This window comes from Dreissena polymorpha, chromosome 11, assembly GCF_020536995.1.
Source record: "Dreissena polymorpha isolate Duluth1 chromosome 11, UMN_Dpol_1.0, whole genome shotgun sequence".
Lineage (NCBI taxonomy): Eukaryota > Metazoa > Mollusca > Bivalvia > Myida > Dreissenidae > Dreissena > Dreissena polymorpha.
In genome coordinates this window covers 31,877,529-31,903,301 of record NC_068365.1, presented here as the reverse complement: position 1 = coordinate 31,903,301, position 25,773 = coordinate 31,877,529, and the positions used below count along the sequence as shown (strand labels likewise).

At 32.7% G+C, this 25,773-nt stretch overlaps 1 protein-coding gene across 1 annotated transcript in view; it reads right to left on the bottom strand.

The window, feature by feature from the left end:
- Positions 1-1,179: 1,179 nt before the first annotated feature.
- LOC127851752 (putative inhibitor of apoptosis) overlaps positions 1,180-25,773 on the bottom strand; it is a 32,546-nt gene continuing 7,952 nt past the window's right edge. Inside the window, exons 2-16 of the mRNA XM_052385624.1 lie at positions 25,552-25,770; positions 25,056-25,193; positions 24,642-24,763; positions 17,759-17,807; positions 17,460-17,503; positions 17,267-17,315; positions 15,264-15,294; positions 14,993-15,047; positions 10,133-10,270; positions 6,721-6,890; positions 6,487-6,637; positions 3,124-3,221; positions 2,853-2,943; positions 2,461-2,514; positions 1,180-2,265 (exon numbers count right to left, since the gene is read on the bottom strand). Of these exons, the coding sequence (XP_052241584.1) occupies positions 2,084-2,265; positions 2,461-2,514; positions 2,853-2,943; positions 3,124-3,221; positions 6,487-6,637; positions 6,721-6,890; positions 10,133-10,270; positions 14,993-15,047; positions 15,264-15,294; positions 17,267-17,315; positions 17,460-17,503; positions 17,759-17,807; positions 24,642-24,763; positions 25,056-25,193; positions 25,552-25,763 (1,584 nt within the window). The 5' untranslated portion in view covers positions 25,764-25,770 and the 3' untranslated portion in view covers positions 1,180-2,083. The remainder of the gene's footprint in view (positions 2,266-2,460; positions 2,515-2,852; positions 2,944-3,123; positions 3,222-6,486; positions 6,638-6,720; positions 6,891-10,132; positions 10,271-14,992; positions 15,048-15,263; positions 15,295-17,266; positions 17,316-17,459; positions 17,504-17,758; positions 17,808-24,641; positions 24,764-25,055; positions 25,194-25,551; positions 25,771-25,773) is intronic.

Below are 25,773 nucleotides of genomic sequence, written 5' to 3'. Positions count from 1 at the left end.
AACACAATGCAAACTAAAGACAAACATAGGTTGTTATATACAATTAAGTGCATGCTCCCAAAAAGAAAAAAACAATTGAATATCCCAATAAAGTTACAAATGAAAAGTCAAGATTTTTATTTAAAATTAAGTATTTACATTTGTGCTGTGTCCTACAGGTAAAAGGTGATGCTGTCACGGCACGATGGTAGACATGCTTGTAGCGGTTTTGGATATAAGTATAATAGTGATAGTACTATCACTCCACTGATTCCAGATGTTCTTATAATTATTTACTTTATTTTATAGTAGTGTGTATTCAACACAATCTTCTAGACAGAAGTTTATTTTATATTAAAATTGAGTTCTTATTTGCTATTCTTTTTATGTGTTTTATTGAAATATTGACATAGTTTGAAAGACAATTGGCAGTTTCTTGAAAACTATTTCTTACAAATGTTAATTTAACACACTTTCAACAGTTTTAAAACACTGTTGAACCAATCAAACTATATCAAACAAACACACAATTTGACAAATGCCCAAGATATCTAGGTATGCAACACTTTTGAACAGAAATGTTTGTTTTGAGGCAGAAGAATAAATATATGATAAAACTAGGTTTGAAGATGAATCGAATCGAAAAAATCGGTATTGGAGTGTCGGAAATCGAATCGAGCTGTTTGTGAATCGTTGCAGCTCTACAGGTTTATACAATAAGTCATAATTAAAAGTGTATACGTTAAGATTTAAATTGTAAACCTTATTAGTTAAATAGAACCAACAGGCTTAAGAACAACAGCAATATAATATCGTAAATATCTAACTTTCAGTATTATTGTAATGGAATGATAAATTGTTTGATAATCGACCTTCTTTGCTGCATATCATGACTTAAGTTTTATCGGTGTTTATCGGTGTTTACAACTAACTTCCATGGTTTATAATATTGATTAACTGCATTTAGATAATGTTGAAATGTCTCAGCGTTTTTTCCAAGACTAATAACAGCATCTGCGTTCAACATAATGCATTGTTTGAAATAATATACATCAATTAAGATTTATGCAACTTTTAGTAAAGAATAATTCTGTGTTGTTTTTTTCAAACATATAACACTACAAAGGCGATATAAACATAATAATGTTCCGATAGAGTTGCATATTTAAACTGAGAGCTAAAAGCTTTCCTAGCGTACTCAAAACAGTTATTAATTAGTTATAGTAAAAAACGTTCATTTAATTCATCAAACTTTACATAAAACTCGTCCGTTTCGAACCGTTCCAAGAAAGAAATAACATCATCAACATGCATGCAAAACAAACTGTTTGGGTTGTAAACGCTTTTGGAATTTTGTTCAAACGTGCTCAGATAAATATTGGACGGTGGATTCCTGCTGATTATTTGAGCATATTGTTCATATTGAGCTGGTTTGTTCTAATTTTCGGATGTGTGTCCAATCGTTATCTAATTTATGTTTTCGTATACACAACTTATATCATAAAACAAAAGGATACTAACTAACAATATGTCAAATACATATTTTTATTTAGTATCCTTTTGTTTCTTTATGTTTATAACCTTTTTATTTATTCAGTTTACTTTTTTTAAAAAGTGTTCAGCACATTTGGGAAAAAAACCTGTTTTTTCATAACAATTGTGTTGTGAGCTAGCATTACTTCATGTTTTCACGTTTAAATAACAAAGAGAGGCATCTCCACATAAACTATGCTTACAGGATTTGGTCATGCCAATGGTCATTGTTCCACAACTATTTTTTAGATAATACAACTTAAGTAGACAATACAATAATTGATTGACTATTTGTTAACTTTAAACGCAAAAGAGCAATCAAATTTTCTATCAACTAAGCAATGGTCGGCAAAAATATTCGTATCCTCAACTCGGAAAAAGTGGACACAATACTAAATAGCTGGCGTCGGTATTGCATAGAACCTGTTCTACGATTTAACGTGAACTATCCATTGTGATCGCTATCACACCAACCATTTAAAATACGCTTTATGTTTGTTTACATACACCAGTAATAGTTTGATGTTTTTCTTGATTTGACAATACTATATGAGGTCTTTTTCACGCCCTATCATTTCATATAAACCTGAATCCGCTCCATAATCCTTCTATTGCAGTCTGGACACCTATTACAGTGTCGTGTACAGTCCGTGCAGTACATGAGATGTCTACATGGTAGGAACAGCGCGTTGACTATGTTTATTTGGCAGAAATGACACGTAAAACGACTCCGGCGTCCACTCGAATTCCTCTCTGAAAGAGTCGCATACGACACTTTTGTTCTGTTCTTTTTTTTAACTTTAAGGACATAACGATATATTCATATGAATTATGGTATTGCTATCAAATTGAACGAATCACTTATATTAAGTTTTGTGTACGTTTTATTCCCATGACAAACATTTAGTAAATTCGACTGATTGTAAACTCGCACACGATGTGAAATACCTTGTAAATTCTCTACAAGTGTATCGCTATTCTCGCTATCTTGATCTCTTTTGCCTTAAAAACGAAATGTTCGACATCGTTGAACAATCGTAAAGCATGGGTTTATAATATAATAGGAACATGTTCTTTACGGCTGTAAATTGCTGTAATATTTACTGTTCATTACATTATTATTTGTTCGTTCAACGGATACGTTAGATTAGATCAATATTTATCAAAATATAAATTAGATATTATTTTAACAATCCTGCAACATAATTGTTCTCTTATTTATGAAACCAAAATTACGGTTTTCAGATATTGTAAGTTTAAATAATCTGTATTCCACTTAACCATAAAAATTAATGTACACACCAGCAGAAAAAGTGTTCCTTAATATAAATTTACACTACCTTGTTGGATGTTACAGTTCTCTAGAACGTCCTGAATATTAGCGTCAAACAACACAGCAGTGTCATTCTCATCCTCATGTAAAGCACGCAACTGAGCAAAAACCAAAAACAACTACACATCATAAAATACACATATGTACTGTTAGCACATTTTAATAAACAATTTGCAGAATGTAAGTCATAGTATCCATGATCTTTAGAACAAAGAAATTTCGTGTGATAATTGTATAGTAGTTATTTGGGAATTGCAATATAAGCAACATGCGCTTACGGTGTCGGTATGATTGGTAAACTGTTGGATACGGCTGACCTCCTGAGCGTTAAGACATTTCGGAATGTTGTGAGTCTGTTGGATATTATACTCGTTTCCTGGATTTCAAATGAATTAATAAATTAGAAGCGGATTAACATGCATCTTAACATGTTTTAATCTCACATGCAAGGTTTAAATATTAACAATAACACACGTTTAAAATTCCAAATGTCGCTCACTTTTAAATTAATGTGTGACTCAAAAAGTGCTTATTATTAGTTAGATTTAAGCCGAATTAGTCAAATTTTTAACTAGCTATTCCAACGTCGAACTAAACGGTTCTGCAGTTAGCGGATTTTGGTATGTGGCTTATAGTATGAGGTCGCAAATACATGTCTCGATATCAACGTTGTTTCCTGATCATTACATCACTTAATGTTTTCGTTGCTGCACTTTGCAATGTCTATGTGAGATGTGAGATTGCGTGTTATTATTCCTTGTCTAAAACGTTGGGTATCATTTATACGCTTTCATTTATACTAAGCCGTCAAAAACCGTTGTCTGTACTCCAACGATGGTGATATTATAAGTCTCACGTCCACCAGTATTTTGCATCCGGTACTGATATCTTGCCTATCATTTTACAATGACTGAGTTCCGGTTGTTTAGGGCATTATGCACGTGTCTCTTCATTTTTGAGCATTTCTCGTAGATGAGTATTATCATTTTTCATGTTTCTACTTGCAACATTGACCTTATAAAGGGGTGACATGATGACTTTTAGTCTCCATTCCACAGTAAATTACACGCTCGATTGGGTTGGTAGTGTATTTTTACACAAGTTCACAGCACCAAATTCAAACCATCTCTACATACCCAATATTTAATCATTAAACAACATTGTGAATGTTAGCTGATGTCTCTGCTTTACTCGTAGGTGAGAATCATCCTTTTTCATGTTTCTAGTTGCAACATTGACCTTATAAAGGGGTGACATGATAAATTTTAGTCTCCATTCCACAGTAAGTGACACGGTTGATTAGGTTGGTAGAGTATTTATGCATAACTAGAAAGCACCAAATTCAAACCTTCTCTACATATCCAGTAGTTTATCATTAAACAACACTGTGAATGTTATCTGATGTTAAGCAGATATCGTAGATTGAAAACTGCAGTGTTTCGATTATTCGAAGGCTATTCTTTCAATATATATTTATATTATCAAATATCAAGTTCATAAATCAAATTACTCACCCATTATGCCTTAAAGAAAATTTCTTCGTGATATCTAATAAATGCCCTCTATCCCCACATACCTATTGACGAGGACATTTAAAAGTATATCACGGAAATACATGTTATAAATCCAAGAAGGCTAAGCATGAACTGCAGTGTCGGGATTCACATTAATTCTTTAAAAAAATGCAATTTACGATTATCCTCACCAGCTCGATTCCATTCATTTTGTCAGTACAAGACTGTTTAAAAACTTACTTAACTACGTGTATCCAAATACACAGGACCACGTTACATAAACATACGAATTGCATTTAAATCCCAACACAATACTTTTCAGTTTGTTATTAACCCAACTAAATGGCGTAGATGAAACGCTCATACATTTTCTTAAAGTCGATACTTTATTATCTCAATATAAATTGAGATGGAAACAATAAACTAACATGTGTTCGTGGTTTTAAGTAAAGTTTTAAGATAACAGTAAATAGAAATAATGGGATGAATACGAAGACTATGTTTTCGTGCAGTCCGCATAAATGCAACATGTAATAATTACTTCCATTTAATCTATTATATTTTAATGTGCCTTATAAACACAAATTTGTCATATATAATACACGGTAGGTGACGAGAATGATAATTGTTTTCTGTTCGGCACGAGCACAACAAACCTCACGTTATAAACTTTTTACATACCGGAGCAAACAATTATTCTCTGTAAATACATTTTCATATATGAGTTACCCGGCTCTTTCATGAGTGCATGGTTTATTTTCATATAGCATCTGACAATTGGATGTATTTCCATTGTATATGTTTAGTCTCGATGTCATTCTACTTGATGTTTATTCCAATTCAGGTCTATTTTTTACCAAATGATGTTCACACTGATGTTATGGTGCTTCAAATCTCAACTTATAAGGCTTCAAGTTTCCACTTCAGATAAGAATTGCTCGATGATAGCAAACACGTTTTCAAATCATTAGAAAATATTTCGTCCGCAAAGATAAAGACACAAACATAAATCCAAATAAAAATTGAATATAATTATTTAAAGTGAAACTCCACTTTTTCTTGGATCGTTGCCTTAAATGGTAATTTGGTTTAAAAACCGAGTTTAATGGCTCAAAATGTTTGAACTTGGCACATCAAATTTAAAAATACGTTTTAATTTAATAACAAATTAAATACTCATTGTCAAAAATTAACCTGAACAACATAAGTGTCACTTTTGATGCCAGAAACAATTAAACAAAAACGAACATCTTTTGTCATTCGTATCTGTATTGTGATTCTTTATTTTAATCAGACAGTAATGTGTCAATCAACGCAAATACTTCTGAATTTGTTATCCAGAGTGTTCAATCTCTGAACTACATTTTTGAACACAGACAAATTTCGCACTAATCCTTTGCGGTGTAAAACGACCACTGTCTTGACTAAATCAGTTGCTTTGCAACTTGTTATGCTATATGATATGTAGTGTAATTGGCGTTGTCTATAGTTGACCTGGTACAAAGTTCATGTGCTCACTCGGCTATTCATAGTTGATCATTCATTCAGGTAATGCAAACGTTTTCTTTTTTCATTTAGATTTTAGTACATCAGACAATATGACGCGTCAGTTTAATTGTCTTTATTTGAGTTTTAATACTTTAATTAAAATATTCAATTGCGTTATAAATATTTCATTGTTTTAAGTTTTTTTCATAAGGCTTTTACGCGCCTTTGCCAATGTCATTGTTTTTTCCCGATTGTTATTTATACAATTTAAAGGTTAAACATTTAGTAAATTTAGAAAACAATTAACTAATCTCATCATCGTCTTGTTGTAGCATTTTCATGTTAGGAATTGTAACTTGCAGTATATGCATATCTAACGAGTTACCTTTTCATTCCCTCTTTTCATTCATGATGATTCCGCATTGCTTGAAGTTTGTCACAATACCTTTTACACTTCGTATATGTTACAGAGTCGAGTTTAAAAGATTCTTTAATTTTAAGTGAGCAATTTCCATAAACGAGGATAAATATTAACACATCTTCCAATAGTTGACTGCCTTTTTCTTTTTTTAGAAATTCTAAAATGTATAATTTAAATGATTGTTTACTAATAAATAACATAGATCTTACAAAAAATACCTGGTTGTAACAGTGCAGGATCTGGCAATCTGATTTCGCTAACATATATGTTAATATGGTCCTCCACAACGGACTGTGTTTGTGTTTTATGATTGCGAAGAGGCCCTTCAACAGTCGTATCGTCAAACGCAACTTGGTTCGTCGCAGTATTCTGTTAACGGAAATTGTGTTAGTTTATTTCCCGTCGTGAACATGGGTGATTATTATCAGCTTTTATGAGAAATTTAAACTTACAGCAGCAGGGTTATCTGTCAGTTGATGAAAATTTATAAATCCATCGCCTTTGAACTCCCGTAAATGCGGACAGTTCCTGAATTTACAGTGTTCGATCCAGGGACTGTCTTCTGGTTGCCATTCCATCATGCTCTCACCACAGGCAAAACAACAAACAACATCGTCTTTACCTAATAAAGAGGGACAAAACACTTTTGTTAAAAATAGATGCAACTTGTTTGTGAACAGCGGGTTATTTGTTGTTATGTTAAATACTCTTGCAAATAAGCGCATACATCATAATTGCGTTGTCGATAATGCAAATTTAAGCCAACGTTTTGATTTTGTCGTTATTTGCGAGAGCATGAAATGTACTCACATTTATGATATATACACGACGAGATGATGAAAAGTATTAGACACTAGCTTATCAGATAAGATTTCAAATGTTTTATTAATGATAGTCTTGAAAACATCTTCCCTAAACAGAGATGTTATAAAGATACTTCCATCGACTGTTTGCCTGAATGTCCGTCAGTCCGTCTTGACGCAAACATCGGAATATTTTGTTTAAACTAACAAAATACAAAGGTCAGACTTCTATTAAAAACATAAAGTTTAATATAAAGAACATATTTCACGTTCGTTCGTGATAAAAAGTAGTATGTTTATTAAACATACTACTTTTTATCACGAACGAACGTGCAATATGTCATTGAGACTTGTCTTATTTGACAAAATGTTTGGTGTTCCTCTAGGTCAGACTTTATTTCTGATGTTTTTAATTAGTATCGCATTTAATACTCCAAAAAGTCGGTCATGACACGCGTGCGTTGTATTTACGTAATTAATATTTGTTAAATTGGTGAGTATTTTTTCCATCATGTGGCCGATGGGGATTTCTTTTATTTTTATCCTTAGCTATAAAGGTTAATAGGTGTAGGAAAGTCGATGGTCGATAAAATAATGTTCTCTGTAATGAACATATATACCAAAAAGAGAACTATTGGTTTAGTCTATTGAATTTTTTATAAGTGTCGCTTGCTTCTCTTGACATGTATATATATAAAAAACAATAGTTATGAAAATACAATAAAACACACCACAAGTCTACATTTTAAAATTAAGTTTTTATTTCGCGGAAATAATGAAATTTTAAGAATCCATATTAGGTACCAAAAAAAAGTACCTACGCTTACGTTTACCGATTAACTGCATTATGGCGGTTGATTCAAGGTCAATGCTATATTTAAAGCTCAAATGGTTAATATATAGCTCTTAAGGAATGGTCTTAAACATCTTCATGCATGGAATAGTATCAGTAATAAATTTTCCATATTAACGAATTATAATATAACAAAACAAAAATATTAACCATTATAGTCCATATATACACTTGTAGTAAGCGGCCTAAAAGTCAATTTTGTATTTTATTATTTCAGAAAGAAATACCTAAAGAGGGCATTGTTCAATATTGACTAGTATGAATGATTATCATTATTATGTGATTATACACAAGTTATGCAAGTGTGCTGAGGATTGCATTGTTATCACGGTCAAACGCTATTGAAGGAATATAAATTACGGACACCTGTTCACCCTTTAATAATCGACAAAAAATCATCAATAATTAATTATCTGTTAGCTTTCGCAATATCAAGATAGCATGTTACATCAAGAAAAACAATAGTTTTCACTAATGGGTGGTTCAGGAAAACACATTAGAAAACTGATGCCTAAATGTTTTATAATGGTTACTGAAATAATGTATCATAGTACACGATATACAAGACCCTATGGTTTTACAAATTATTTATCATAATCAATATTTAAGGAAAATATTTTTATTATACTAACAATCGTTGCAGTTTAAAATGAGATGCATTTACTTGGAGTTTAAAAAACTTAAGAGTTATTTAATTGACAAAATTATCTTCTCCGTCTGTGAAGCCAACCTGTAAAATACTCAGTAGCTTCCAGACAAAATCATGTTCTCTTGATTTTCAATATTGAGAAATGATGGTGGGAAGGCAAAGATCATATAAGGCAGCGGCCTACCACTTTCATCGGATGGGATTATAGATGGGATTTGTGTTGCATATCTATCTTTATGTAATTGTTTATCTGTAAAACATGATGATGTGATTTTGATTTGTAAAGCACAATGCTTATTTAAAAGTATCCTTATAAATTGATTTGCATGATCCCTTTCGCACCTTACGTCAAAAGTCAGGTAAGTGCGTATACAATTAAAACAAAACTTAATATTGTAAGAAGAAGCACGAGCTATTATCTTGGACCTTAAGCATTGGCTGTGTGTGTCTTTCAAGTGCGTCCATAGTATATCCGTCCGTCTGTCCGCCTAAAAGAACGTGGCAGCTCGATGACGGGTATTAGTACCGTAAAATTTAAACAAAGCAATAAACCATTTATTATGTTTTAACAAACAATTTTTTTTAAATACAAAATTTTATTCGCGCGAAAAATTAACTTCCGATCTGAGGGTTTTAATCGATACATCTTTGAAACCATTATCCAACTCGTGTTTAACCAATTATTAAGAAAGAAGTCACCTTATTTGATGCAAGACACGTGTATAAAAAATTAACAGTTATTAAATAACGTGTTAAATTCCTGATTTTTTTTCAGTTAAACTGGGGACTTAAACAGTTACACTTTTAGGTTTAATTTTCGGTAAAAGAACAAAGCTACGTATGTACACTTTGCCATCAAGGAGCAACATAAACATTAAATTGTTATGCTTTTTTGCATCAAATGATATTATGGTCATTTTAAATGTTTCATACAATATTTACCGATATGTTTTGCAGTTCAAATATCGTTTCGAAAAAGGACGCCAAAATAGTAAACTGTTTTCAATTATTAAGTATAACAAAAGCCAACGGTTGCGCAAAATAACATTAGAACTCCGTAAGGCTGTTGATTTTTCTCTTTCGACGAATGTGTTTTCTTATTAAAATCAGTTGGAGTCGTATATAAAGTGAAATGCTCATAACAATGTATTCGTCATTATAATTTATAAATCTCTCTTCTTAGCTGACATAGGATGCTTATCGAGAAAACCAGTGTTTACAATAGACAAGAGATATAAATACATGTTATTTATGATCTGGGTTTTTGAAGATATAAGAAATAGACTAACTCGTGGTCTTATTTGATGGCAAACTATGATTTTATATAATTACAAGCATATAAGAGTGTAAAACGTTATATTCAGGTAAAGTCATTGTACCCGGAAATATAGACATTCAAATATTAAACGCAAACATTCAACAAGGAGATACATGACACGTTCATCGCATTTATTTTTTTAAATATAATCACGGTTACTGAATTCAATATTTAATGAAATACATATTATAAAACTTGATCAAACTGTTTTACCGTCTAGAACATTTAGAAACGTAAATACCCGTGTACCACCACCCTGCCTCTGCCATTTCATCTGGCATCTGATTTCGGTTGGATGGCCAATTCCGAAAGGTGTTTAGACGCGATTGGAATGTTCGGTACTTCTCGTACATTGCAGAATAACGTACGTCTGTGTAACCTACGATACAAATATCATTAAAAGTGCACCTGTGTAGGTACAATATGCGTCAATTTAAATAAACATTTTAAACAATAAACAATTATGTTTGCAACAAACGTATGTTAATAACAAGTATGATTAATCTTTTTTAATTTAAAAAAAAGTTCGATATTGTGTCTTGTATAAAACAACATAAATAAAAATCACTAAGATTACCATCAATCTCCCTTATTTTACACAGTTATAAAAGCAAATACGCCAGTAAGCCAACCGAGCATTTAGGGTGCATAAACTTGAAAATTATCAGTAATCGTGAATTCTATTTACATTTCTGGTTGGAGCACTATCTTTGCAGTCAAATAATTTATAATAAACCTCGATTTCTTTAAATTCATTAAATTACATCAAGAAGTATTTTAAAGTTTCTGATTTCTTTACAATTTAGTATAAACATATTTTATTTTACGAACAAACATGGTATACATTTGCATAGAATATACAGTTACAAATAAGTCACGTTGTTCAAAAAAGGATTAGAACGAAAGATCGAGATCTTATAAAGTTCTTCTCCATACGCAGTAGTTGCAAGCAAGTGTGTAACATTTTTTGAGGTAGTAGACATGTATTTGGACAGTACAATTTATAAAAGATAATAATAAAAAAACAAATGACGTAAATGTACGTTATCTAGAAAGAAAGAGTAGGTTCATCAAGGTTGATGAAATAGATGTAAAGATTCAGCAGACAGAAGAAAAGACAAAGCGAAACTGTTTAAAGAAAGAAAAAGAGAAAAAAAGAGACAAGGAACATGACAGACAGCTAGGTATCAAAACGTTTACTACATTTAATGTACAAATGAACTGCATCGAAGATAATCGAGTTTTTCTCCAAGTCAAGACTTTCATCACCAAATAATATATGTGGTATTGTTGGGGAGGTATAAGGAGCAATTGCATTTACAAGAACTTCTCTTTGGTGTGTAAATCGTTGACATTCTAAGAAATAATGAGAAACCGATTCAATTGCACCACAAGTACACAAGGGTGATGGTACAATATTGCACTTAAATAGATGTTGATTAAGTGAACTACACTTAGTTCTGAGTCTTGAGTGAAGCATTTGTTGGCGCCTTTCACCATAATTATATAATATATTTGGTTTCTTTACATCTATATTTAGAAGATGCTTAAACGAAGTAAGAGAGACAGCATTACTTGTATCTAGAGGAAGCTTGTTCCATTCCGCAATGGTTGTTGGTACACATGAATTAGAGTATGTTGTAGTTCGGGTCGTCACATTTCTGATGTCGTCTCCATTTCGTAATGGGTAGGGGTTGTTAGCTCCGACTGTGTCCGGTACAATAGATTTAAGATAAGCAGGCGTAAGATTTGTTGTAATTTTATACATGAGAACAAGTTTATGTTTTCGGCGCCGAGTATCTAATGTTTTCCACCCAACCTCTCTGTAGAGCTCAGTACAACTCGTGCTGCTTCTATTTGAATTGTTTCTAAGTCATCTTTTTCATATTGACAGCAATTATCGAAAACTACATCGGAATATTCAATTATTGGTCGTATGAACGAATAATATATAATTTCTAATGCTTTCCGATCGAGAGTATGTTTTAGGCGGCGCATAATATGTATTCGGTTCCAGGCTTTGTCCTTTATGTATGCTATATGTTCGTGCCATGAGCAGTCGTTGGCTATAAAAAATTCCTAAATGTTTATGGACTTTCACATCTGGAATAGGTGTGTTTTGCATACTTAAAGTTGGATGGTTTGGTCTATTTACTTTTCGGGAAATTAATAGCGACTCTGACTTTGCTGGATTAAATTTAACCAACCACTGATCAGCCCACGAATTGATTCGTTCAATATCAGCTTGCATAATGGCCGCTGTTTCAACGTGAGAATTTACAACCATATACAGGCTTGCATCATCTGCGAAAAGGTTGACGCGCGAACGTAAATTAGAAACAATATCATTTATGTAAATTAGGAACATCAAGGGACCGAGAATAGAACCTTGGGGGACTCAGGCCGATATATTAGCAAAATGAGATTCGGTGCCTGGAAGTACAATTTTTTGTTTTCTATTTGATAGGTAGTTACTTATCCAGTTCAATAAGTTTCCTCGGATACCAGCAGAGTGGAGCTTATATAGTAGTCCTTTATGCCAGACTTTGTCAAAGGCCTTACTTATGTCAAAGAAAACGACCCTTACCTCGAGTCCGTTGTCAAGGGCTTTACAAAATGTGTCATAAATATAAGTTAATTGGTTCACGGCTGAATCACCCTGGGTAAAGCCAGACTGATATTGTGTAAAAAACGAGTTACTTCGAAGAAAATTAAAAATATGTTAATAAAGGATCCTTTCGAAAACTTTTTCAAGAGTATTTAGTAGAGAAATTGGTCGGTAGTTAGACGCTACTGACGAGTCGCCCTTTTTAAATACTGCACACACATTTGCAATTATCCAAGCATCTGGCATTTTACATCGAGTCAAACTTGCATTATGTCGTCAAGTAAGGGTGGTATTGATTTATGTTCTATAGGTTAAATAAAATTAAGCAAAGTTTTCCACCAGTCTTTCGAGTTAATATTTGACGATTTAAGATCGTCGCTTAGATTTATAATGTGCTGCGCTTTTGCATCGCGAATAAGTGTGACAACTTGATTTCGAATAACGCGAAATTTAGTCCAGTGAGTTTCCGAGCCTGAAAATTTGGCTTTTTCATACATACGTTTTCGTTTGCGTATTTTCGATTTTACAAAATTATTCATCCACGGGGCGTCTCCTGTCCTAATGCAGACCTTTTTGTTCGGTATTGACCTTTGTGCAGCATCGCAGATAACATTAGTTACATTTTGTGTATATATATTTAGATCGTCATGGATTAATTGGTTCCACTGTACATGTGAAAGAAGTGTTCGGAATTTTTCATAATCACCTAATTCGTATCGCCATATATGTCGGTAAAAACTTTTGCGAACAGGCTTGTTGTATTTTACAATGGCGAATACTGGGCAGTGATAGCGTATGTTTTGGTCAAGGAATGGTTCGCCTGTTCCTGATATTGAAATTGATTCTTGATTACTAACAAAAATAAGGTCTATCACAGATGTCGAGTGTTCTGTGTAATGTGTCGGCTCATTAATAATCTGCGTTAAATTATTTTGTGAACATAATCCGTTAACTTTCCTTGCTGAAAGTAATGTTTGTGTATCAAGATTGAAATCTCCTGTAACAATTATATCATATATATCTGTGTCTATAGCTAGTCCAAGTGAGGTTTCTATCAAATTCATATATGAAGTATCGGCATTTGGTGGACGATATACTACACCAAATAGAATAGATTTATTTTTTAAAAGTTTTATTTCTAACCATATACATTCTAGGCCGTTAGGTTCTAGGTCACTTCTGCGTATATATGTTAATGATTCATTAATATAAACTGCTAATCCGCCATGCGGGTCAAGTGGTCTGTCTTTACGAACTGGTAAATGATAACCTTGAAAGCAGATATCGCTCGATGGAATTTTACTACAAAGCCACGTTTCGGTAAACGCAATAACATCAAATGTATTTAAACTCGAGTATAGAAGATCTGTTTTGTTGGCGGTACTTTGGACGTTGTAATGAACAAAGTAAAACATATTTTTTAATGCATGTAAATTACTATCGTCATCGGCACTCAGATACGAAATGGAACTGGTTGAAGAGAAGGTTGGAAAAGGACCGGGATTTGGATGTATATCACCTGATCGTGATAAAATAATAGCTAAGTATAGAGAACACAACATAACGAATAATATGTCCACAAATTGTCGCCACAGTTTCCTATTATACTCAGCTTCACTGCTTGTTACGAACTTGTAGGAGTGATGTTCGATCATTAGAGCTTGGTTATTAGAATTTGTCATTTGGTATTTGATAGATACCAAGAACAGTGTATTTACAAATATGCACATGAAAAAGAGTAAATGGAATAGCAATGGAAATGCAGTTCGTAGTTTGAATGATGACAGGACAACGTTTGGAGGCATTTTGTTGAGTTTGTTCATCATGAAATAGAGCTGATTAGAACAAGATAGGCCTGAAACGTTGTCAGTATGTCACCATCAGATCGCGTGTTTATTTGTAAAACTTTGTTACCCAGATGTCTGTCACAAACAGAAAAATGGGGAGAGTTAAAGAGAAACGAGAAGAAAAGAGAGAGAGTGCAGAAAACAAGCATAATGAAAATCAGATAGTTTAGCATCGCCAAACTAGGGATATTGGAATAATAACAGCAATAGCAGATCACACCAAACTGGAAGATAACTGAATGATGACTCATAATTTCAAATGCAGAAGTAGCTACGTATATACATGGTATCTTCTAGTCAAATATTGATAAATAATGAAAAAATAAAAAATAAATGAACGGCTACAAAATGTTATTTTTAAGGAGGAAATGTTAAACTGAAGTCAGCTATGCACCATTTACAAAATATACAAGCATAGTATAATTATATAAATAGTATCTTCTAGTCAAACATTGATAAGTTATGTAAAAAAAACATTGAACGGCAACAAAATGATATTTTTAGGGAAGAGATGTTAAACTGGAATCAGCTATGCACCATTTACAAATAATGCAAGCATGGTATTATTATATACATAGTATCTTCTAGTCAAGAATTTCAATAGTGGTATAGTTTAAATGTATACTTTTACTTAAACCCATATTACTTTGTTGTTGTTGAGACTGCTCTTGCGTATTGTGAACGCATTCGTTGTGTCGTTTCTACGAAAACAAAACACAAATTAAAACACAAATAAAAAAAACGAAATAAATGTTAGAATTAAACCTTAACACGAAATTAGCAATCACGATAAACACTTGTCTGTTAGCCAATGCCCAATTTATCATACACATATGAAGTAAAGACGTTACGTAATTCTTAAACATGTATTATCTTTTAGCATACAGACAATCTTAAGGATGTTAATTCGTTCTTACCGGGTATTGAGTTACGATAGCCTGCGTCGTCCTAAAATAAAACAAATCATCATTATGCAGCTACGCGCTAATACAATGCGTGACTCTTGAATGTTTGTTTTCGTTTGACATCTTAATAAAAAAACTGTAAAGTTTCGGATCACCTCATGTTTAGCCAAAATACTATTTTGGTGACTTTTTTTTCGGACAGCCGGAATTTCCCGCTTTAAAGGTTCGGCTAGTTTATATGACACTCGTATTGTATTTGTATTCCTTCTTGTTTGTGTCGATGCGTTCAACTTTCTAGTAGGCATACATAAACATAAACGCACATACTTACAAAAACGTATCCCTGTGTTTAACATAGTTATGAATATTAGTACAGAATGCAATAGGAAACCAACACAATACATGATAACACCATTTTAACTTAAAATGGAACGCTTCAATAAACCGAATAACAGTACCTTTAATAAACATTAGTTTAGATATGTGATTAGTGCTAGTTGAATTTGCGATTTGTGCCAAATCTTTTAGTAGAAAGTGGTGTTTCGCAGAAATAATGCTTATCCATCTTTTGTTTAACTATCTGGTTTAATTTTACCTGGTTAACCGGTTATTCCGGTTAACAATAAATGTAAGTAACAGCGCGTGGCGCATAAGAACAAACATTACGTCCATCGACCGCTGTTCAATGTTTGATAAGGTTACTTATGTGCAAACTGGAAATCCTGAGGAAAAAGCTAAATACTGTCAAATTGATATAAGCACTCATGATTTGATACATAATTCATACACTTGTTAAAACAAACAGTTAAAATGATAGTATTTGATATCAAATTAAAGGTTGAAACCGAATCTAAAAATAAGTCTTTGTTTGGCACTACTGTGCTTAAGTGGTGTCTATCCTCACATAGTTTGCGTTATGTACTCATGCTGTTCGTGATTAATTTTGAGAACGTAGAAGAATATGATCAATATAAAACCAGTGGACATTTACGTAAGCGTTATGCAGTAAAAAGACATGTAAAATTAAAGTAGATTGCGTGTAGTGACATCGTTAATCGCGTTACAGCATAGTGTCAAAAATGATAATCTAAACACACTATTTCAATGTGTTAAAGAGAACGATATAAGAATAAACAACGACATCATACTTGTATTATGTTTGTTACATTAAATTTCCGATTCATGGTTGACGTCGTTTTAACTACAACTAATTCAGTCGGATGAAATGATAAAAAAATTATTTCAAACATTGCTTAAATTAAATACACCTAAACATAAAAGTAAATATCAAATTGAATAGATTTAACAAGCACGCGTTATTATTAATTACTACGATTTAATAAACGATGTTACACAGCGGATGAATAACTTCAATACATGTGTCAATGTACCTCTAATATTTCAAACACCTTTAATTTGGATTTTTTTTAAGAGGTTCCATTGAGCAAGTTTTTTTACAAGATTCTTGTCGCAAAACCCCTTTATACGTGAAGTGTTTTGTCTTAACCTGTTTCCAAATAAATATTTATCCAGGCTTATAGAACTTAATTTCTGTCTCTAAATGGGTCAGATTTATAAAAATGGTTTTCATTTAAATAGGAAATGGTTAGTTTCAGCAGATCTGAGTGAAAGATTGTGGGAAGTCAGTTCGACAATGTGCATTAATAGAGGGTTACATAATGATATAACTTGTAAACTGCATCGTCAAGTGTACGGTTTGGTAAAAAATAATTAAAGGAGTATATGTAGACAATAAAAAATGCGGCCTTTTTGGCTCTACTTTACTGAATTGTTGTCCAGCATCGCATATTTTGCAACATGTGTTCGTGTCAATAGCAACAACAAGATGACAATTGGAACTGTCGAGCTATCTTTAAGGTTTTAATAGTAAATAATTTTGATCGTTGCATGGCCAGGGTCGAAATTGACCTAACAATTGCATATCTTATAGAAACAAAGTTGTTAAACCGTAAGCTAATATGATTGTAGATACAGATGTTTTCATGTGTACCTACCTCGAATAGATTATACGTTCCGTGTCTGTGTTCGTTGTCGTCTGGTTAACTAAATTATAATGGCATAAATTAAATAGTATTTAAATCAGTAATACAATTATATAATACTTCTTCTTCTACTAATAATAATCTTAAAGTGGAACATAAAGAAATGTACACAATTCATATGATATTATGTTATAAAGTGACATACGGCGTGGTTGGTCTGCATGTGCGTCAGAATTGTAGTCTTCGCCACTTAAATAACAAAATCGTAACTGCTTTACATAGCTATCGATGCAAACTTGCATGTTCCTTACATAGATGAATGTTGTAAATAGCTTGCAATAAATCAATATGATTCTTATTTATTTGTATACGTCTGTTTAAATATGTTATTCATCGGAACACTACATAAAACCCTACCTTAATTACATCATGCATTTAATAGAATAATAATCAAACGTAATATATGTAACCTGTAAGAAGAAACAAAATCATAATACTAAAAACCTGTTTTGCTGCGTTGGATCCGTCGAATCGTTTGTCTGCTGCTCGTTTTCTACAATTTATAAATGTTGTTTAAGGAAATACCATACATTTGAGAATTGAATTAATCGCCCCCTTTTCAGCAAAACATTTAGCTAGTACCAGATAACAAACATATTGTTGATTGTAGAAAAAATAGTTCAATTGTTAATATATATCAAGCAATGTTCCTCAGTTAAATGCTTGAGACGACGTTAACGTTGATCAGGAGATACATAGTTGTGTTGGAATAAATTAACATCACCGTCCAACTTAATGTATAACATTGTATGATATTATAATTTTTGAATATAAAACAACTTATGACCACATCGTTAAACTCTTTAAAGATATATAATTGACTTTGACATGTCAAGACGAAACACACCAAACGTGTCAAACAAGGTGTTATGACACCCTCAATAACGAAATCGTAGTCCAATATCGTCGAAGATTCGTGTTATTGACTGCATTTGAGTCTTTTGATATGATGACATCGCGATTGTCAGACAAACTGCATTTTGCAGTGCTTCTGTCTGTACATGTACATGTATATTGCTGTGCTATGGTTGTATCGCTTTAGTTATATGATAACGACGGCAATACTGTGAACGATGCCGTTGACTATTTGGCCGAGGGTGTCACGGTGCAGTATTGACGTCGACATGTTACTACTTTGGTATGTGCATTCAATTGAATATTCTAATTGCTTTTTAAACTCAAACCTATTGGTTTTTTGGAGAGAAAGGTCATGGAAATGTACGTAAGTTCTAAAATAATGGATATATCGAAATGGATATTTACTTGACATGATTCTGCGAACATATGCGCTCTCCGACTAATTGTATTCATTAACTATCAGAACTTCACTTTTCTTCCAAAACATAAAAAATACACTTTTGACATACAAATTGCTAACTGAAAATCATACTCCCTCTTTAACGGGGATGTATTTATGATGTTGTTGCTGTGCGGGAAAGGTACGATTTAACATAAACATTATGTTCCTTTAAACCCAAATAGTTGAACATTTTCAAACTTAAACGACTACCGCGTGGTGGTGCGGTAGTCGAGTGGTAACATAGTGGTCTACCATTCCAGAGGTCCCCGGTTCAATTCCTGGCCGGGGAAATGGAAATTTTAGAAATGCTTCAAGTGTTTCCCACCCAACTAAAGATGTACTGGTATAAAAACCCATGTAATTCGCGCGTGTGGCGGTGCACTGAACACGTAAAAGAACCAAGGGATCTATTCGCAAAGAGCACGGGTATCGCACCCGGATTCATTGTATCTCAATACTGTCTCTTCTGCTTGCTGTCTCTTCAGCAAAAAAACAAAACAACAAAGGACCATATTGGAAAAGTGTTTGCACTTTCATGGATTATTCTTGACTTGAGGTCAAAATAAATACATCCATACGTACACACATACAGAATACACAAATAGAACTGACATTAAATTTGAAGTAACATTTTATATGATCGGAAGCTTAAATGTGCTGTATCTATCGCACACAGTGGCAGTATACTGACACTGGCATGTGAAAGGATAAAATGATCCATTTTAAATCGACCTATTCGTATGCTGTATATTTCACTCACCTTAGGGAGCTTCGATGAAAATGATTTGCCACCAGTGGTAGTGGGCTAATTAATATATTCCTTTTTAAGGTATTACCCCTCTGATACGACCTTTTGATTTACTTTTCTTTCTTCGCATATTGCTTAGTGTTGTGGTATGCTGCATTGATAATTAAAGTTTAAATACAATTCCCCGCACAATAATTTGTCATTTTAAGTTGTCAATCTCATTTTTCATTGTTTCCGAACCATGTATTTACAAGTTTCACTCTCATTAATCAAACTATTGAACAAGCAACACCTTTGAAAAGTGTATTAATAAAAAAATGCATAATTTATACAAATATGTTAATAACGTGTGTGGGAAAAGGAATAAAGAAAATATACACAAACAAATTATGTCACCATCCCTCGGAAAATGAGAAAAAATCTCTAGTCAAAAGTCTTTCGTTTTAAATAAATTGCCAAAAAATTCAGTTGGAAATTACTTTTGAATCTTTGAACATAGAAATTATCTACAATGTATTTTTGAATGGAAAATAGACACAATTGGGGGTCACTAGTGAAAATGAAAAGTTCCTGCTTTACAATCAAGAGTATCCTCGTTTGCCATAAACGCCATACTTAATTTGAGACTTTTACATGTGGGCATATAGATGATTTCAAATGTTCAAAAAATAGATAAAACAAATGAGGAAACTTAAAGTAAACTCTTCAACAACATACATTTATAGATTTCATATCATGTGAACTTAGTGCAGTAACATTTGATAACCTAGTTTGAAATGCGTGATTCTATATATAAAATATTTGAAAATGTGACAGGGAAATTAGACAATCCATAATTAAGTAACGAGGCACATTAAATCATTAAATCATACACGTTTTAAGGAAAATAGGTTTATCAATGAAAAGTGATAATATTTAACGTATTGTACGTGATATACAAAATAAATACATGATTTTCAGTGTCGGTTTTTGACGAACTCCGCCGGGTTGGAATAAGGGTCTTCAAATCCCGCTTGGTATTTGTGACCTTGGGCTAACCGTCTAAGTGATTCATTACATAAATGTTCATGAGACCATCCTCATGATCACTTACAAATATCATTCAAAGATGCATGATGTTGAGTCCAGAGCCAGCTATGATATTTTATGTTGTTGCGGCCTTGAACACATGACTGTAAACAAGAACACTCAGTGGCTGCACGTTCCTAGCTTTTCATGGTTGAATGTGAGTCCATAATCTGTCGGATCTCATTTTCATCCTGTACAGATTTATCACTGAAAAGATAACACCATTATTCCCTTGAAGTTGATGTTTCATTTCTAGTTATATTTAGGTAGGTGCATAAGTACTTCAATAAGTTCAGTCAAAGAAAATTATGCAAAATAATAAATTGTCTATCAAAAGTTTAAACCATTTTTTATTAACAAAAAAAACAAATATTCGCTTCTTTCTGATATATTTTGCTTAAATACGCATTGCCAAAGATGTTTCTATAAATTGACAACATTTTCTTCATGTTATTAAACAAAACAATTATATACTGACATCAAATACTCAAGCAATTGTATATGAGTATCAACTGATGTTAGTGTTTCATGGGAAGTGTGACATAATCCATAATGATCTGTGTCATCGCTTTTATTTATTCAGACATTCATGACATAACTAGTATTTTATTTTGATGCACTCTTTTAAACTGGATTAATAAGTAAGCGTAAACACCACATCTATGTACATTCTTCAAATGTTAATGCCAAATACATGTTTTATCCCTACTGTACAAGAAACGGACTATTAACGTTACATTATATGTCTTACTTAAAACATGGGATCTACATTTAAAATCACATAAATAAGAAAAATACATACATTATTTCCATCTGATAAGCCTGTCTAGCCGCGTCTACTGAGGAGATAGTTGACACTTGTTGAATGGTCCTACCCGTGCATATTTCAATTTTCTTAAAGTTTAGGTTACTCATCATTGAAACATTCAGTGTTGAAAGCAAGTAGTTACTCTTCCTTGACCACCAATGTTGTGGATCATTGCTAGAAAGATGATAAATATACATACATTTTAATTTGACTAATCACAATACATAATTTGTTAAAACATAAAAGCAAATATTAGCCTGATGATATAGTAAAGAAATCACTGACAGTGTGCACTTTTCCTTCAATATCTTCTTTACTCCCATTATGAATAACGAAACTGTGTTTAACTAATATTGCATAATCCATGTACCTGCCTTTTCCGAGTTTTGTGTTGATATCAAAACAAGGCATTCCTATCTTTAAGTCTCTTCTTTACGTGATGGGTTTTGCTGCACGATACACGGTTCACATGGCAACGGTCAACATTCTGGCATCGCACAAAAAATAATCCACATAATCCCCTTTTTCTGCTCACCAACAAGATTAAATTTTCTAAGTGGCACGGGTCATAAACGACATTCTTGACGGTGGGCCACATTGTCAAGCAGCGTTCGGAATTCGACCACCCGGCGACCGTATTTCTACGAATCGTTTTCTTTATAATTATCAACACTGCCATCCAATAGTTGACTTTTATCATTAACTTCATTAACATATTATGATCAACAATGACACTTGTAATCGTTCTTTTTAGAGATGGCAATTCGCTTTTCTTTTAACAATCCGACATGTCATGTACAGTGTCAACCATATTTGTTGTCTTTTTATTTAGCCTGCGAGTCCTACATTTAGTATTTCATTACGATATTCATCGAATATTCGATGTTTTCTGCACACTACCCGGGAAACGTTCGGAGTGACGGATATATACGAAATAAGGCGATATTGCACGAAGTTCATTAGAGTGGTTAAACATTTATGTTAATGTCAAAAACGAAACTGAACGAAAACCATCTGTATGACTTGCAATTCGGGTGTTGGTTTCATTCCGCCAGCGGCATATGTTGGTGTATTCCGTACCTTTGTATCTAAATGGACTTGTTAACATATTGTTGTTTTCGTAGTATTAAAAACTATCGGAAATTGATTACCTTACAAAATGTAATATTTAAATAGTTTTAAATAATTATAATAACGTTAGATTGTTTTTCAAATAATTCGTCAGACATGGGTATCGAACCCGGGACTTCTATAAGCAAAGGCTACCGATACACAACGCGACTTTAACACTTGTAGTTAAAATCCGATAACGATAATACAAGCTTGTTTTGAAGTATCGACGAAACGCGTTACAAAAACAACTTATAACGTTTATGATTTTAATGAACGGTTGTCAATAAACAAATGTATACTTTTAACATTTATATTTATTATGAGTATAATTGTGCCTGTTTGAATAAAATGCATACATTTTCAATCTATGTTGTTGTTTTTAAGTATGTCATTTTACCAAACTGTACACAAGTTCTTATACCCTCGTATTCCTTTTTTGTGCAAATATTTGTTTATTTTTACTCGGCCATCGCCAACATGAGAAACTTTATAATAAGACAAACCATTTGTAAAAGAGCATGTTTTATACGTCGGTATACAAGAACATGTTTTGTGTAGTCTAAGCGCTTTGGCAAAAACGCCCATGCGTCGTATTAAATAGTTGCAGTAATCGCTGTTCGAAGTCTATCTTATATATTCTCAGTGATTTTGCTTATTGATTAGACTACTGTAAGTGTGGCGAATTACACCGGTTGCATGCTCATCATGAAACGTTATACTTCTGCTCAGCATAAGCTATAATTTTGAGAGACGTCTACGCATCTTTTTTTTTTACAGCATTTTACTTTTCAAATATATTGTTTTCATTTACAAATGAAAACAATTACATAAACACAATATTAAAATTAAACTGTGAAGAAAACATAAAGTCAGTTGTACATACTGCTTTATTTTAAGTGCAAACATGTCCGAATATAAATCTATTTAGAAAGTTATCTCAGACGATATTTCGAAAATCACTAAAACACCGAAAGTATTGGGTAGATATAGCTGTTAGCGTTACAGTTATAAAACTCCTGTAAGAATCCGTTCAGTAAATATTAATTTATTGCTCTGCATGCATTGACTTATGCAAATAAAAATGGTTGATAAGAGATAACAGTACGTCGTTGAAGTACGGTCATATTTTAAGTCATAGTGTTAGTGTGCAAACACATTCGATACGAAATATGTTTTGTTAATCGACATAATGACATGTATTTTTTGGCATTTTATTTGCTCGTTTCGGAAATGAATGCATTTGTAAGTTTAAATAAAATTTGCACCACATCGATGTCGGCCAAAACAACCAGCAACAAGTGCAATATACCAGGCTTTTTCTGTCATGTTTACGGGTCCATTAGACAGACCCACTTCGAATTTTAAATATGCCTATTTTCTTTTAAATCTTAGCAAAAAATGCCAAACGTAGTAGTACAATAATGTAATTTTGATTTCTTAAAAAAGACAGTATAAATTTTAATGTTTTACAGATTTTCAAACTGACGGTAGATATACTTTAATTTTACCTTTGTTGACAAAGAAGAGCACTCTTTTACCCGAATTATAAAAAGATTGAACAGGTTGCATTCCATAGAAATCTTAATCAATAAACACAGCGCCCTAAGTGTAATATATTTATAAATATTCAGTTTGAAAACCCCGTCTCGATTTGACGGTAAAAACACATATCCCACAATTCACTGTATTACGTCAGTGTAGTGTTTACTGCGTGGTTTCATTACGAAAAAAATGGCTTACGCTTATGTTTATGAAAGTTTTTAACACATTTACGAAATTTATTATTTATGTGCAAACTGACATATTTCCGCGACCTATTTAATGAAGAACTATACATTTATGCGGAATTTAATTGAAGTTACACCATGCTCATTAGTGAACAGAATATTTAAGATCGTACTAAAAATTGATTCATGTCGATAATTAACATTATTACTTGTTAATATTAATACTTCTGGTCACTCGTGAATTTAACCATCAATTATCATTTATATGGTATGGAGTTCATTACATAGTCGACACATTCAATGAGGGAAGATTAAAGTTAAAGTTACGCACGCTCAGTGCCTTACACATCAATAAGTTAGAAATAGTGCAATGGCACAGTTTGTGAATTATGTGTTTCATTCTATAATAATTACTCAGGATTACTATCGACAAAATTACGAGAAATTCATTCTCTGTAATCAATCAGATTAAATACTATTGTTCCGTTTAAAGCTTTGATACAAACACCTTAATGCCTTTGTACGTTTAATAAAACAGTTTATATATAAAGTACTTATATTACCTTCGGAACTTGGACTTCCAGGCCCTGGATTTGGTTCAACGCCAGAAATCGCTAAATGGGTTCGTATGACTCTAAGTGTTATTGCGTTTTGATATTCCGACCCAAACATCGTCTTGTTCAAGCTGTAAACATAAAATTCTTTGAGATTAAACACATCTATTCCATCATGACTGAAACTTTAACACTCGAGAAGGCACAGCCATTAGTGAAAGAAATATTTGGATTGTCACAAGAAAGTTGATTTCTCAAAATATTTTTGACCTGCACCGACACATTAACTTTTTATTTTATCCTTTTCCTTTGATTGTTTTCATATTTTGAAAGAATATTTTTCACTGTTGAGCACGTTGAATTACCAAACTGACATCACGAATAATTCCTCGTAAACCACATGAAAACATAAAATAAACTCACCTTCTTACACAATTTTGTGTCACAGAAACATGAGGCATAAAGTCCTTGGAATGACCATGCGCTACAGGATTGATGTGTTGTGTGATATGCATGTTGGACAACAACGCTTCCAAACGTTCGTTTAAATTGGCATCATGTCTTAAAAAACAACAACATATCATGCAAATAATATGTTATTACTTTACCTTTAAAGGAAGAATTCAATTTTTTGATATAGAAAACTATGTGCATTAATGTAATCTACAACAATATAATTGTGAAGTTAAAATCATAGTTACAGTACGTACGCATGCACGTGAACATTAAATGCACTTTAACCCGTACGTTTACTTTACGAACTGGCTTAACATAAATATATTAATATTTTAACTTACATGAATACAATCAAGGGAACACGCAAAGTAGATACTTAAAGTATGTATTATGGATATTTTTACCATTTTTAATGCGAATATATCTACTAACAGTATATTGGAATGAAGTATGCATTACTTACTTCGAGAAAGTATTTGTTAGATCACTCGTCAAGTCAAACATTTCATTTGGAAACGTCATCGATAATACAAGCATAACCATAAGTAGTGGTTTAATATTGCTTCCATTTGCCTCCTCAGGTTTGCATCTTGTCCTGCCTCCAGAGCTTCTGAGACTATTCTTGATGCAGACTAATCCGATTCTACAGCGATATGTTTGGATATCGACCCCCATTGTTTTGCTG